The sequence below is a fragment of the Pelobates fuscus genome, chromosome 11, assembly GCF_036172605.1.
Source record: "Pelobates fuscus isolate aPelFus1 chromosome 11, aPelFus1.pri, whole genome shotgun sequence".
In the NCBI taxonomy this organism is placed as follows: domain Eukaryota; kingdom Metazoa; phylum Chordata; class Amphibia; order Anura; family Pelobatidae; genus Pelobates; species Pelobates fuscus.
The window spans coordinates 93,737,231-93,752,791 of NC_086327.1; the positions used below are offsets into that span (position 1 = coordinate 93,737,231).

General features: G+C 39.0%; 1 protein-coding gene across 1 annotated transcript in view; it reads left to right on the forward strand.

The window, feature by feature from the left end:
* Positions 1-15,561, forward strand: part of NPHP4 (nephrocystin 4) — a 311,285-nt gene that overhangs the window by 142,943 nt on the left and 152,781 nt on the right. The window contains exons 9-10 of the mRNA XM_063435987.1: positions 6,454-6,636; positions 9,849-9,969. Of these exons, the coding sequence (XP_063292057.1) occupies positions 6,454-6,636; positions 9,849-9,969 (304 nt within the window). The remainder of the gene's footprint in view (positions 1-6,453; positions 6,637-9,848; positions 9,970-15,561) is intronic.

Genomic DNA, 15,561 nt, shown 5'->3' on the forward strand with positions numbered 1-15,561 from the left:
TCTTTAATATAAATTGCCCCAAATTAATTTTGAGATATTTATACACCTTACTTCTGATCTGAGACCACCATGCCCTCACCTTTGTGAGGGTTACTCTTCTGTATAGGCCACCTCCAGTCCACACTTGCACCTTCTTAGTCTTCTTTCGTTTGCACTGGTAAACCTCCTCGGTGATGCAATGTGGTTATGTGTGGAGAGCAGAAGGACCACCTGTTGGAGGTCTCTTCTGCTCAGTTCCTTGGCATAGAGTCCAACAAAGTGACTGACAGGTGGGAGAAAGACATATATTTAAATAAGTTTATCTCATAATATATGTATTATCTAGCAAAAATGCTAGCACAATGTATACATGGAATATTATGCTCTTTCAAAAGAGCATATGTTGTAAGTACTGTGCCAGGTACCCTTTAAGTTAAACTGTATATTACTTTATCTTAGGTGCATCATAATGTTGCACCAAACTACATTCAATCTTATACTTTTACTTATATTGTGGAACTTTGGATAATGGCAAAGCCAGTTTGGGCATGCACTGTGGTTCCTATGTGTGGAGAGAGGAAGGATTGCCTGTATGAGGTCTCTTCTGCTCTCTCTTGTCACTCAACTCCTGGAATAGAGTCTATGCCGAAGAAGTGACTGACAGGTGGTAAAAGACATGTTTTTAAATAGGTTTAACTCAAAATGTATACATCTGCTAGCAAACCTGCTACCACAAAGTATTGATGACCTTTTATTCTCTTTCAAAAGAGGTCAGGTTGTAGGTTTTGTGACAGTCACCACATTATAGTCACCAAAACAAGGTTAGCTTAATAAAGCAGTTTTGGTGTATCGATCATGCTCCTGCAGTCTCACTGCTCAATTCTCTGACATTTAGGAGTTAAATTAATTGTTTATGCAGCCCTAGTCACATCTCACTACGTGCAACATGCACAGCCTTCCTAAACACTTCTGTTTAATTTAGAATTTCTTATCTTGTGCACTATTAATAGCTTGTTATACCTCGCAGGAGACTCATGTGTGTGATTAAAGCTCAATTTAAAAAGCAGGAGATTCAAAATGTTTAAAGTTCTGATTGAAAATGAAACCATTTTTTTCCATGCAGACTGGGGAGGTGTGGCTAGGGCTGCGTAAATGGACACAGAAGTGATTTAACTACTAAATGGCAGAGAATTGAGCAGTGAGTCTTCAGATGCATAACCTATACACCAAAACTGCTTCATTAATGGACATTCTAGGCACCAAAACAATTTTAAAATGTCACACCACTGCCCACACACAAAATAAATACAAATCATTGTTTAGTATATATATATACCCCAAATTAAAACTTGCATGTATTTAATTATGCATTTTCTAATAGCAGTTATATTGAAAAAAAACAGCATTCAAAAACTACAGATCACTTGTCTGCTTCCTTTGCAAGCCACCCTCCCCTCCACCCCCCCCCCCCTTCTAATCCCACCTAGACTTTATTTGACTGTTCATTCCCAGTGCAGCTCAATGTGACATCTTTGCAAGGCAGGTGCTCTGGATACAATTGCTGCATATTGAGTTTAATTCAACTAAGCTAACCAAACTATTGAAATCTGCACTTTTTTCAAAATGAAAAACATAGGACACATTCTTCACATAAAGCTTTTCAGCAAACTAAAGTGCTTTAGGGGTCTGTAGTGTCCTTTTAACTTTATTATTATTATTGCCATTTATATAGCGCCAACAGATTCCGTAGCGCTTTACAATATTATAAGAGGGGGGATTTAAATATAAATAGGACAATTACAAGAAAACTTACAGGGACGAAAGGTTGAAGAGGACCCTGCTCAAATAAGCTTACAGTCCATAGGAGGTGGGGTATAAAACACAATAGGACAGGTGATAGCAATCAAATAAGGTGGGAGTTAAGCAGAGTTGGAGGAGAGAGTAGAGTGCTGCCCTTTAGGAGAGAGCAAGAGACAGGTATGTGGGGTACAGGTTACTCTGGGAGGCCATACGCTTTCCTTAAGAGAGAGGTTTTAAAGCACTTCTTAAACGATTGAAGACTAGGGGAAAGTCTGATGGCGGTAGGCAGGCTATTCCATAGAAAGGGAGCCACCGGCGAGAAGTAGTGCAAGCGTGAGTTGGCCATAAGGATGCGAGCTGCGGACAGGAGAAGGTCATGGGCAGAACGGAGAGACCGAGAAGGGGCATACCTATGGAAATGTGAAGAGATATAAGAGGGGCTAGAATTGTTCAATACTTTATAGGTAAGGGTTAGTACTCTGAATTGACACCTATAGAATACAGGAAGCCAATGTAAGAACTGACCGAGGGTTAAAGTGTGAGAGGACCGACTGGAGAGTGAATGCTGACAGCAGCATTCATTACAGACTGTAGCAGGGCACTACAGCTTTTAGGAAGACCAATTAGGAGAGTGTTTCAATAAAAATACGAGAAATTAGTAGACAAGCTTCTTAGTAGCATCTTGGGTAAGAACGTGGCAGATGTTTGTTTTTTGTTTTTTAAATTTGGAATCTACAGGCTTTGGTAACATACTGGATGTGAGGCTCAAAGTTGATGCCACAGTCAAGTATAACGCTAAGTGCGCTTGCAAAGATGGACTGATGTGGATACCACTAACTTGAAGGGAGAGCGAAAGAGTTGGATCAGTATTAAGAGGAGGATAGACCAGGAGCTCAGTTTTAGAGAGATTGAGTTTCAGAAAGCGGGAGGACATCCAGTCAAAGAGGTAAGGAATAGATGGGAGTTGTGAATCAATATCAGCTGACAGCTGCTGGAGGTCAATAGCATTAAGGTTCCTCCTGAATTGAGGGAGGTTAGGCTGAGGTTGCTGGGTGAGGGAGTTCTCGAGAGCAAATGATAAGAGGTTGTGATCAGAGCGAGGAAATGGAGTGTTGCAGATATTAGACACTGTACATGCATAAGAGAAAATGAGGTTGAGGCTATTGCCAGCTACATGGTTGGGAGAATTAGCCCACTGTTATAGCCCAAGGGAGGATGTAATTGAAGGCAGTTTACTGAAGGTAGCATTGTCAGAGGGGTAAAGCCATGTTTCTGTTGAGGCTAGTAAGTCTAGGAAACGAGATAATATTGCAAACAGAGCGTGCATTCCAGAGGGCAGTATGGAAGGAGGATTTAGAGGAAGAGTAACATGAGATGGGTATGATATTGGTGTGGTTCCTTGAGCTGGTACATGGTGGTTTTGGGACCTGGGTTTGGAGAGACATCACCAGCTCTGAGGCTAAAGTTGTTTTGTTGACTATAGTGTCCCTGTAAGATAAAATGTATATTACTTTTTTTGTTGTTCGTTTTATTTTGTATTTTTGCAGTGCATAAGTGTATAACAGGCAAACTTGAGGTGCCCCAACGGCAATCCTCAGATATAATATCATGCTTTACATTTGGAGAACAGAGGTGACATGCACAATTTTATAATAGAAACAAGAACATAACAAGCTTATATAGGTAGCCTAATATTTTGTGGTAAACTACACACTTTAAGCTGCACGGTGTGTTATTAAAAATACCTATCTACAGAGGTGCCAGATGCAAGGACTAGTAGGTAAGGGTAGGTGTGTATTTGTTGTGTGTGCTTTATAGCCTTGACATCATGTGTGAGTCATGCATAAAACGACATACAATAATAGGTGTATATAATATCGCCTAATGGGTCAGAACAGTGTTCTGGAGCCCCATTGAAAAGTCATTCTGCTCTCGAGACTGTACAATTCTAGTCGTGCTAAACAGCCAATCTAAAATATCTGCACAATAACATGGTAAAGAGAGCTCCGGGGGCTTGAGATAGAATGTCTCTTCCATCCGATGCCCTCTGTTGGCAAACGACAGGTGCCCGTTGATGGGCCACGGAAGGCCGCTGCTGCGGAGGTGCTAGTGAGGGTGTCCCTCCAGCCCCAGGCTGGTGTGTAGGCCTGCATCTCTTGGCCACAAACTCGGTGACTTCTGCAGCCCGAGTTACCTCCACATGGGGGAATGACAGAGGGCCTGGTGGTCTGCGACCACTTGCGGTGCTTGGGCCTCATTGGGTGTGGGCTATGCTTTCCGGGTCTTCACCCTTCTGGCCTTTAGCCTGGGTGGGCCCTGGAGAGTGAAAGTAGGAGGGCGCTGCGCAAATGTTTCACCCGGGTGTCCCCGTCTTGGTTATTACTTTGGTGTATGCGCCGATTTTCAGGGGTTTTCCCCCTAAATATACGGCATATGTCAAGAGCTGATTCTCGACACGTCCGCTCAGCATGGAAGCTAAGCTTCGCCCCCAAAATGTATATTACTTTATCTCAGATGCATGATAACTTTGCACTAAAGTACATTTAATCTTAGACTTTTAAGTTACGTTGCAGTTTTAAAATATAAAGCATCAGTTAAAAATATGGAGGTTCGATTTAAGTTCCTGGATTTCCAACAAGCTTTTATTTTAAACTACATATTTTGTTTTCTTGGACAGCTGGAGTTCGTTTGCCTTGCAAAAGTAAATGCAGTACCACATGGGGCTAAATTCACTTACAATGCTGATGTTCAATATTGGACAAATGCAAATAAGGAACACATAGTGAGCATGAGGTGGCATCAGTGTAGCTATAATAGTCCCATTAAACTGTAGTGATGTTGATATTAAATAATATTCATGCATTCTAGTTTTCCTTTAGCAAGATATCTTTTCAGTGTTAAGATATTTAACATATTGCAGAAGAATAAATTAGCAATTCAGCTTTTTGAAATATGAGCATAAATTCATACCTCTTCCATATATTAATATGTTATGTAATATATTAAACTGTTATCCTTAAATGTAATTTGCTTGACTGGTTCACTTTGTTCTTGGATGTTTATACCCTGGAAATATATACAGAATTATTTGGAAGAAACAAACTTAAACTCTAAAAAGCCTCCAGATACCAATAAGGGATAGCAATTTGTTTCAGAAGCCTATTATATAGGCATAGTGTACTGCAATTTAATCAAAAAAAGACCCAATAATAGATAAAGGTCCCAGAGACTGATGGTCACAAATGATTCACCATGAACTATATCCTAAAGTAAGCTCAATCCAGAAGATGAAATTTATGTTAAGCTGCCAAATTATAGCACAAACCAATACTCGGAGCAGTCATGGTTACATCCAGAGATACCATCCAGGAAAATAGATTTAATCCCGTAGTGGTTGGCTGCATTTCTACTTGAAGGTGATGACCAAGAGAGAAGATGCATAATGAAAATAATGCTATTGAATGGTTCTAGAGACATCATAATGAACCACAAGACCAAAGGGCGTTTATATATGTCTCCCACCTTTATGTATTGTTTATATCACATGAGTACACTTCTAAGCCGTTAATAGTTAGGGTTAAGATGATCTTTGGGTTTAACGTTTAGTTTAGTTAGTGTAGTATAGGGGCTATAGGTTAGTGTAGTGTAGGTGTTAATATATAGCTATACAATATAAAAAATTATATAAAAAAAACCACAAACCATTTGTTTTTTTATATATCTTTTTAGATTGTATAGCTATATATTTGTAGCAGACGATTAGAGACATCTTCTTACAATCTATCTCATTTTGATCAAAAGGATAAATTATCTTTTCCACCATTTTGTTTGTGGTGTGCACCTTGTTAAGTTTATAGTATATTTTGCTGTCTTGTATTGTGTGGTTGGGTAATGTAGTGGTTCATATACGGAGTAATGCAGTGTGTTCGGATAATTTGGGGGTTAATCTGTTGTGTAGTGTGTTAGTATAGTGCCGCTCGGGAGTGTAACTATAAATGTTCTAGTCTTCCTGGGATTACCAGTAGTGCCCCCAGGCTGTACTGAGATTAAGCATACATTAGTACCTGTTTATTACAGGTAAAAATTGCACGGGTGGTATCATAATCTATGCAGTTCAGAATTATTTAACCTGATCCTCCCATTAAAATAATATGATAATATACTAATTAAAAAAAATAATTAAAAAATAATAAATATAAATATATATTTTTTTGAATTTATATTCAGCTTTAGGAGCATAATTCTTTATCAAAACAAAAAGGTATGGGACAGGACACAGAAAAAATCAAACTTACATTATGAGAAGTGTACAATGAATTTTAGCTCATTTGTTTCATTACAAAGAAAAACTATACTGTTGGCATTCTGGACTGAAAATACACATATCAGTATTGCAGAACCAATTGAGAGGTAGGGCTGCTCTGTATAAGAGAATCCCAAGTTCATCAGATGCATATCACTGTAGGCCCAACGACCATTTGAATGACCCATATGCTTATGTAAATATGTCACGAACAGAAGGTGACTAACACATGAGACTTAATCAGCTGGCTTAATATGGTACATGGGCAGCAATATATCATGATGTTTACCATACTCTAATTGGAATACACATAAATATACCTTATTGTTATAAGTCTAATGAAATACTACCACATTATTTATTTGCTCTAGGTACCATCTGCCACGTGTGTCTCTAATACTTCATACATGCACATGATTCGTTGGGCTTCTTGGAATCCTCACCTGGAATCTGGCTCTTCACAAGTGACCTTACCCATGCATGGAGGACCTCAACCCAGCCCCAGTAATAGCTTTGTATACAAGATACCACCGACGAACATGAGCTCGGATGAGGTACAATTACATGTTGCTGTTTTGGAGTTATTTATATTTTATATAAATGCAAATTTAGGACTGTAGGCATCATATACTTTATTAAACAACACATGCATTTGTTTTAATGTTAGAAAATATCAGTGTACTCTTTATTACTTTAGAAAGACAATTCATTATTTGTTTTGTAGAATTAATTAATATATGAAATAGTTGAAAGTCTTGCAGCTTGGATTGTACAGTTCAGAGATTGTGAAAATAAGTTTAACAACTACATACATTTGTGTTTGCCCTAACCCATGAACTGTCCTAACGTGATCAAACAAGCAAAATGAAACATCCCCTACCTTAAAATAACTTTGCTTACCCATTTTAAGAATTTCAAGGTTGCACCAAAATTATGCTAACCAAAATTCTACTTTGGTTTTCATATAAAAATTAAAAAGCTTGGTGAAGTCCAGTTGGTCAAACGTGAAGTCCAGTCACTCTAATCAAACTTCATCAGGTTGGTGAAGTCACATGATCTCGACTAAATACAATGCACTTACCAACATGGGAGGGGATTGAGCTACTGACAGCACCAAATCAAGAAGTTTACTTACAAAATTAAATAGATAATCTTTCAATCTTTCTACAGGAATATATATATATATATATATATATATATATATATATATAATGTGTAATAAATGAGGGCTTGCACTCACGGTCTGTAGATAGGTAAAATACTTCTTGTTTATTTCAATTCAATAAAACATGGTTGCTGCCATCAACGTTTCAGCCACTCCATGGTTGCTGCCATCAACGTTTCAGCCACTCCTGTGGCTTTCATCAGGATCAATTCAGCATACAAACATTTTTGTATGCTGAATTGATCCTGATGAAAGCCACAGGAGTGGCTGAAACGTTGATGGCAGCAACCATGTTTTATTGAATTGCAATAAACAAGAAGTATTTTACCTATCTACAGACCGTGAGTGCAAGCCCTCATTTATTACACATTATAGTGGTTTGTGGCTATGGCTTTTTATGCACCCGGCATTTTGTCATAGTTTTGAGTGTGCGTGCTGGGTAACATTGTATACTATATATATATATATATATATATATATATATATATATATGATCTGGGTGCACTGTCACTGTCCTAACCCTTCAATCTAAATTATTGCTTTTTCTGAGAAACTGCAATGTTTATATTGCAGGGTTAAAACTACCTTTAATGGCTGTCTACCAGACAGCCAATAGAGGCATTTCCTGCAGTTCCACTGAGTTTAACTCTGTGAAATGATGCTGAACATTGTCACTATAGTGACAATGTATATGCTGATTGGCCAGGGCTGTATTTGACTTGTACTGGCTCTGCCCCTGATCTGCCTTCCTGACCGTCTCAGCCACTCCTATGGGGAAGCACAGTGATTGGCTCAGACTACCACTTCTGATGATGTCAGCCTAACAGGCATTTCAGGTGCAGAGGCAGCGCTGCAGACTTGAATATAATTAAGATTGTACTATATTTAGGGGGACAAGAGGGGGACCAGGGGGCTAGATGGCGTTTTTACGCTGCAGGGTCAGGAATACATATGTGTTCCTGACCCTATAGTGTTTCTTTAACTTTTAAAAATACATGCATATGTATTGTGTTTCTTTAAAAATACATGCATATGTGTTTCTTTAAAAATACATGCATATGAATATGTTTTTATGAAAATTGTTTAAAAGGTTTTAACAATGCATGTTAATAAATCACCTATGCAAGGAGGGTTATGTATATATGCGTGTGTTTTTTTTTTTTTTTTTTTTAAACCAAAGCATAGGCTTTTCACTTTTGATGAAAAATGACTTGGTGGCCAGAAACAAGTCATGGACGACTGTTTCGATAGTGTGGGTCACAGCAGCATGGTACCAGGTCTGTACATTGAAGTCTCTATGAGATGATATAACTAGGTACCAAAACATATTATGGTGAGACAAAACTCGATAAAACTCCATACAGCGCAAGTATAGAAATGACAATCATGCATCGCTGGCATATCTCAAGTTGGCCTTTGAGAAGTCCTTCTTGGGCATAAAAGTGACTTAGAGAAATGCTTGCTGTTCATAAAGATGTATTTGTATGTAACTCTCAATTATTCTGACAAAAATCCTGAATATTAGATTATTTCACTTCACAAACAAAGTTAAAATCATTTTTTTTTTTTTTTTTTTTTAAATAGCCATCCTGCCTTACTTTGGCTCTTGAGACATCTTTTAATAATATTCACTTAATAAGCATTTGGGAACCTGGAGAATTTTGCTTTTTATTTTGTGATTTGTGACACATGTCAAGCTGAAATTGTTGCAGTTAGCTTATTTCAGGTTTGATGTAGCTGATCAGTTCTGTTCTAATAGCCCAGGAAAATAAATTTGCCCTGTGGAACCTGTCAATTGTCAGTGTAACTGCTTACATTTGGGGGGGGGGGGGGGGGGGGGGGTAACGCCACTGCTCACTTGGTATTATCAGCCTTTACACTCAACACAGATCCTTGTCTTTAATGACAAACATAATGTTTATGATTTAGAAGAGTATTTTGCATCTTTATTTTTCAAACTAGCCCAAAACATTTAGTTAAAATGACTAGAATTGCAGAATGCAGATGTTCAAGCAGGAAACCAAACCTCCTATTAAAGAGATACTATATATACCAAGACCATTTAATTTTTAATAAAGTGGTCTGAGTGCCATATCCTCTCCGATTAAATCCTGCAAATAAAAACATGCTGCATTACCTTTCTCAATTGTTTCCTCTTATCTTCCCCTTTGCAGAATCTGTTTTTCTGTTCTTCATTTCTGCTCTGTTTTATTTTAGAACCTAAGACAAAGTAGGGACAACTACTGTGTAATTTTCCTATGCCTGACAAATCTTGATAAAGTGTGGGTGTTAAGGCAAGCTTCACTGTTACCTTGACAAAGTTGACAAAGGAAATATAGCGTGCTCTAAACTCTACCCTTTAAGATTTGTCAGGTGTAGGAAAAATACAAAAGACAACGTAGTCCCTAGTGTTTTAACCCCTTAAGGACACATGACGTGTGACATGTCATGATTCCCTTTTATTCCAGAAGTTTGGTTCTTAAGGGGTTAAAGAGAAATCGATCAGAAATGAAGAAATTACACTTTAAAATAATGATTATGTTTATGGCATCAGTGGGAAAACCTGTTGCTATGTATAATTTCCTTTTTCGTTAAAATCAGGTGCAACAGGTGGAAGCAGGGACAGTGCAATTTGAATTTTGTGTCCGATCAGAGCAGTCATTGGATGAGACAGACCGAATCGGTGAAGAGCTTATTCACTCCAAGCAAAAAATATCAAATTGTAAGTGTGTCATTTATCTGGTCTATAATTATGTGTATTGCTTCCTATGCAGTTATGTGTATGTACTTTCCAGGAGGAATGATATGAGTTTATTCCTAAGGGTGTAGCTAGGTTCAAATACTATAGGAATCAAGGACATAAAATAAGTTCCATCATACCGAAAGATATGTCTGTTGTCATGTTCCTGACCCCAAGTGGTGAGAACACAGAAGTGCTGTTGAAGCATAGTGTTTCGTTTGACAAAAAACTGGTGGGATTAAGTGGTAATGGTCAAGTAAAATAAAGACTGCTGTCCTAAATAACAGGATAACTAAACTCTAACCCAATCTCTCGCTGCAGCTCAGCTGTATCTCCAGGAGATCATCGGTAATGATGATCTCCTTATCCTCTTCCAGCCAATCCAGTACATCTCAAAGAGAAGCATTGGACCACAAGTGTGTTCAGCATAATGTTTCTCTCAGGGAAGCATTGAATCCAATGCTTGTCTATGAGTTGTATTGCCTTCTGCTTTGTGCTAGGGTGCTGTTTGATTTTGGGGTTTTATTATAACAATTTAACATTCTGTATTTTCTGTTCTATGGATTATATTTTAGAACCCTATACCAGTGTTATTTCCCTTGATTGTTTGAAATACTGATAATAAAGAACTAAAAATTGCTTATTCAGCATAGATTTTTTTGACAATGGCAGATTTGTCTCATTATGCAATATGGAGACTTGTCCAACTTCAATATATTGAATATGTCAATGAAGTTGAATTGAATTGATAATTTAAAGAGTTACTCCAACCCAAAAACAGGGTTTTAAGAAAATACTGTTCTTGGTCAGAGTAGTAACCATTCATATATATGCCCTCTCTACCAAGGCCAGGAAGTGACTAAGCCAATAATTGTGCTCCTTTAACTTTACACTGCTGATCTTATCCCATAAATCCTTGGTTCGTGAACGTTGTAATCCATTTGTCAATTTCCTTCTGTAAAAATGTAACGTGAACTACAAACTGCAAATTGGGAATGTGGCAAAGAAAATGTCTGCTTAACCCCTTAAGGACACATGACATGTGTGACATATCATGATTCCCTTTTATTCCAGAAGTTTGGTCCTTAAGGAGTTAAGGAGCAAATATATTTATTAAATAAAATGAATACATTTTAAAGATTAACGGACCCACCATAACCAAATTTAATTTTAACTACTCAATAAAACCGATATATGTTGGTGCTTGGAATATTCCTATAATCTCTAATTTTGTTGAACGGGGCCACATTTATGGTACCGTCTGTCTATTCAGATTGACAGAATTAAAGTGAATAAGTACCCCCACCCTATTAAAAATTTTGATTTTTATACCTTGGCCAAAATTAACAACATCTCTAATCATTTAAACACGTTACCTGGTAAGCAATTCAAACCTACACTGGTGTAAAGTTACTGATATTTGTTGAGTTTAATTGTCTTTTTTGCAGACTTTGGTTTCTGTTTCTTATCTTCAAGTTTCCGAACAGACATTAATGGAGAAAAGTTTAAACGCTTGATAGTAGCATTAGAGAACAGATGGCGATGCTTCATCTTAGATTGACCCTTAATTCTCACGTGTATATGTTTAATTGATATGTCATGTCAGCTGTGGTGTAGGCAATTTATTTTTGCTGGTAGATTTTGGAAGTCTTGTGAAAGTCAAGTGCAACATCAAGGTCCATTGATGTAGATAATCCCTTTAATCTAATTTTTTTTAGAACTTTTTAATATCGTGGACATTAAATCTTTCAAACCTGAATTTTAGGGACAGACCCTCCTGAATCACTAATGCTGTACAAAATAATAAGTGGGAATTTTAGACCGTTTCTGTCTGATAACCCCAGATATGAACATTTAGGTTTGGATTACAAGGGGGGTATTGACTCAGGGTTGCGAGCCCCACATCGTGCCCCGACCTTGCCCAAAGGTGTGGGCGGCGGCATAACACAGAGAGGGGTGACCCCTTACACATGAGCCCTAGAACAACCCCGATAATTTGCCCCTACCGAGCGAACACAATGACAGCCTCAGAAGCGGAATTTCACACCAGAATAATGCACTCTAGAGAAACGGATGCTAAAGGGTGAACCCAATGTGTAACATACATGACACACTAAGACGGGTAGAGAATTTAGAAAGTTCAATCAGCACTATACCCAAATAGTACCAAGAATACCAGTATGCTAAGGGGTCACGCACTAACTCCCGACATGGCCACGCTGAAATTCACGCTGATGATACCATACTGATCTTGTATTTTCACACTGCAATGTTGAGGACCAGTGTGTCCCATTGACTACTACTGCTACTCTGGCGCACTTTAGCCTCATAATCTACAATACCCCGGCAACAAAGACTCCTCCCCCCCCCCCCCCAAAACACAAAAAAAAAAGAAAAAAAAAAATTAAGTGGAAAAGTTAGAGGGATGTCGGCTAAGTAGCGGGACGGACAGAATGCCTACTGATCAGATATGTTCTGATGGGCGCCCTGTGGGCCACATCATATGGTTGACCTAGCCCTCCTATATAGGAGGTATTGACCCGACCAACTGACACATTTATGTCCTACTACCCCTTGAACATATGTTTATGACCCTGTTTCCACCCTCGGGTTCCACTTGATAGACTCAATCGACACCTAATACTTGTAAGTGAAAATAGGCTTGCTACATACCAGGAGGGATGGTGATGGCTTAAGGGGTGTATTTTATTTTATTGTACCTTATTTTATTCTACGTATTCTTCCCTTCTCTCTTCTTCTCACTCTCCCCCCTTTACCTCAAATGATTCCTCTCTACCCTTGAACCCTTAAGCAAACATTATTAAGGAAGGAGCGCAAAAACCTTATTGTGCAAATAAACTGTACTGTGATATATTGTAATCTCAATTGAAGGTGGACAAGTATGTGAAGTGTTATGCACGTATTCTCTTATGATGTTATCTGCAATGGTCTAAAGCTAAAGTGTCTGATACCTGTACGTCTTTGAAATATGTTCTTTCCTCTAACAAAAACCTTTAAATAAAGATTTTCAAAAACAAAACAAAAACATTTAGGTTTGGATTACGACACATATTTGTTACCAGTTCTACCGTTGCCTGACATACAGTATCTTATGAGCGATATAAGTAAGATAAAAAGGCCATACACACTTACAATGTTGGTGCTGGAGTCCTGGAGTAACTTGATGAAGACCCTAATGAGGGTCAAAATATTTCCAGGTACACAAACAAACTCAGGCTGGAACTGCTGCAAAGCCACTGCCGCAGAGACATACTAGGAATGGCAGATGGATTACTGTAGGATCTGGTAGACTTGGAGTTGTGGATAAAAGGCATATTGCACAGTCTGTTGCTCTACATAATTCATTTTCTGCACTTTCAGAGTGTAGTGGTGTCGTGGAGAGAGGCACTGAGGCTAGTGGTGTTGTGCAGAGAGGCACTGAGGCTAGTGGTGTTGTGCAGAGAGGCACTGAGGCTAGTGGTGTTGTGCAGAGAGGCACTGAGGCTAGTGGTGTTGTGCAGAGAGGCACTGAGGCTAGTGGTGTTGTGCAGAGAGGCACTGAGGCTAGTGGTGTTGTGCAGAGAGGCACTGAGGCTAGTGGTGTTGTGCAGAGAGGCACTGAGGCTAGTGGTGTTGTGCAGAGAGGCACTGAGGCTAGTGGTGTTGTGCAGAGAGGCACTGAGGCTAGTGGTGTTGTGCAGAGAGGCACTGAGGCTAGTGGTGTTGTGCAGAGAGGCACTGAGGCTAGTGGTGTTGTGCAGAGAGGCACTGAGGCTAGTGGTGTTGTGCAGAGAGGCACTGAGGCTAGTGATGTTGTGCAGAGAGGCACTGAGGCTAGTGATGTTGTGCAGAGAGGCACTGAGGCTAGTGGTGTTGTGAAGAGAGGCACTGAGGCTAGTGGTGTTGTGAAGAGAGGCACTGAGGCTAGTGGTGTTGTGAAGAGAGGCACTGAGGCTAGTGGTGTTGTGAAGAGAGGCATTGAGGCTAGTGGTGTTGTGCAGAGAGGCACTGAGGCTAGTGGTGTTGTGCAGAGAGGCTTGGTGAGGCCCAATAGAAAGCAGTTGTTGGTGGGGGATTCCATCATAAGAGGTGTGGAGATGGACAATGGTGGTCTTGTGAGGTGTCTTCCTGGAGCTACTGCTCACAGAGACAGGAGACGTATCGGTAATATTGTTAAGCAAGCAAAGCAGGAAGGGGAATTGGATGTACTTGTCCATTTAGGGACAAATGACTTGGCTTGCAATGAGGTTTCAGAGGTTAAGGAAGTTTTTAGTGTTTTTGCCAATGATATACGGCAGGTTGCTTCCACATTGTCATTCTCTGAAGTCCTGCCTGTGCATAACACTCAGAATGACAGGCGGATGCGTATTAGGGACTTTAACTTGTGGCTTGGTGAATGGTGTCGGGAGCAAGGATTTGGCTTTATTGCTCATGGTAGCTCTGTTTGGAATGGAAATAAACTGTACAAAAAAGATGGTTTGCATCTTTCTCAAAAGGGAACAAATGTTCTCAGTGAGCAGTTCAGAGGTTTTGCTAGGATGTATTTAAACTAGGAGGGGGGGGCAAAAGGGTGATAAAACATCAATCCAATTGTCCCCCAAAACAAGGACAGAAGGTGCCTGTAGCAAGTGTGTTAAAAAATGATAAGCTTAGAGTCATGTCTACAAATGCTCGCAGTTTAGGGAATAAGATCCATGAACTTGTGGCAATAATGGCAACTGATAGTGTAGATTTAGTCGCTGTTACTGAGACATGGTATAATGAGAAAAATGACTGGGACATAGCAATACCAGGGTACTCTTTATATAGAAAAGACAGGGAAGGCAAGAAAGGGGGAGGGGTGGCCCTGTATGTAAAGAATAGCATAAAATCTAGCCTAATAAAGGTTAGTGAGGCGAACATAGAGTCAGTTTGGGCTACGTTAGAATTTGGTAATCACACAGTAACTCGTGTAGGTGTGATTTATAGGCCCCCAGGACAAATTGAAGAGTTAGATAATCTACTAGTTGAAGAAATAGCTAAAATGACAATGAAGGGGGAAGTTATCATCATGGGTGACTTTAATCTTCCTGATATAAATTGGAAAACAAAAATAGCTACTTGTGCCAGGAGCACACATATTCTAAACTCCCTACTGGGATTGTCTCTAAAACAAGTCGTTGAGGAGCCAACTCGTAAAGAGGCCATACTAGATTTAGTGTTAACAAATGGAGATTTGGTATCAGATATTACTGTAGGTGAAAGTTTAGGATCCAGTGATCATCCGTCAGTGTGGTTTAATATAAGAACAGTGACTGAGTCACACCACACAAAAACAAAAGTTTTAGACTTTAGAAAAACAGACTTTTCCAAAATTAGAATATGTGTAAAGGAGTCATTATCAGACTGGAGCAATTTAAATGGAGTCCAAAAGAAATGGGATCATTTAAAAGTTGCACTACTGAAGGCAACAGAAAATTGCATTAGGCTTGTCAGTAAAAGCAAAAAATTCAAGAAACCACTGTGGTACTCCACAGATGTAGCCAAAATAGTAAAAAACAAAAAGTTAGCATTTAGTAATTATAAAAAAAACCA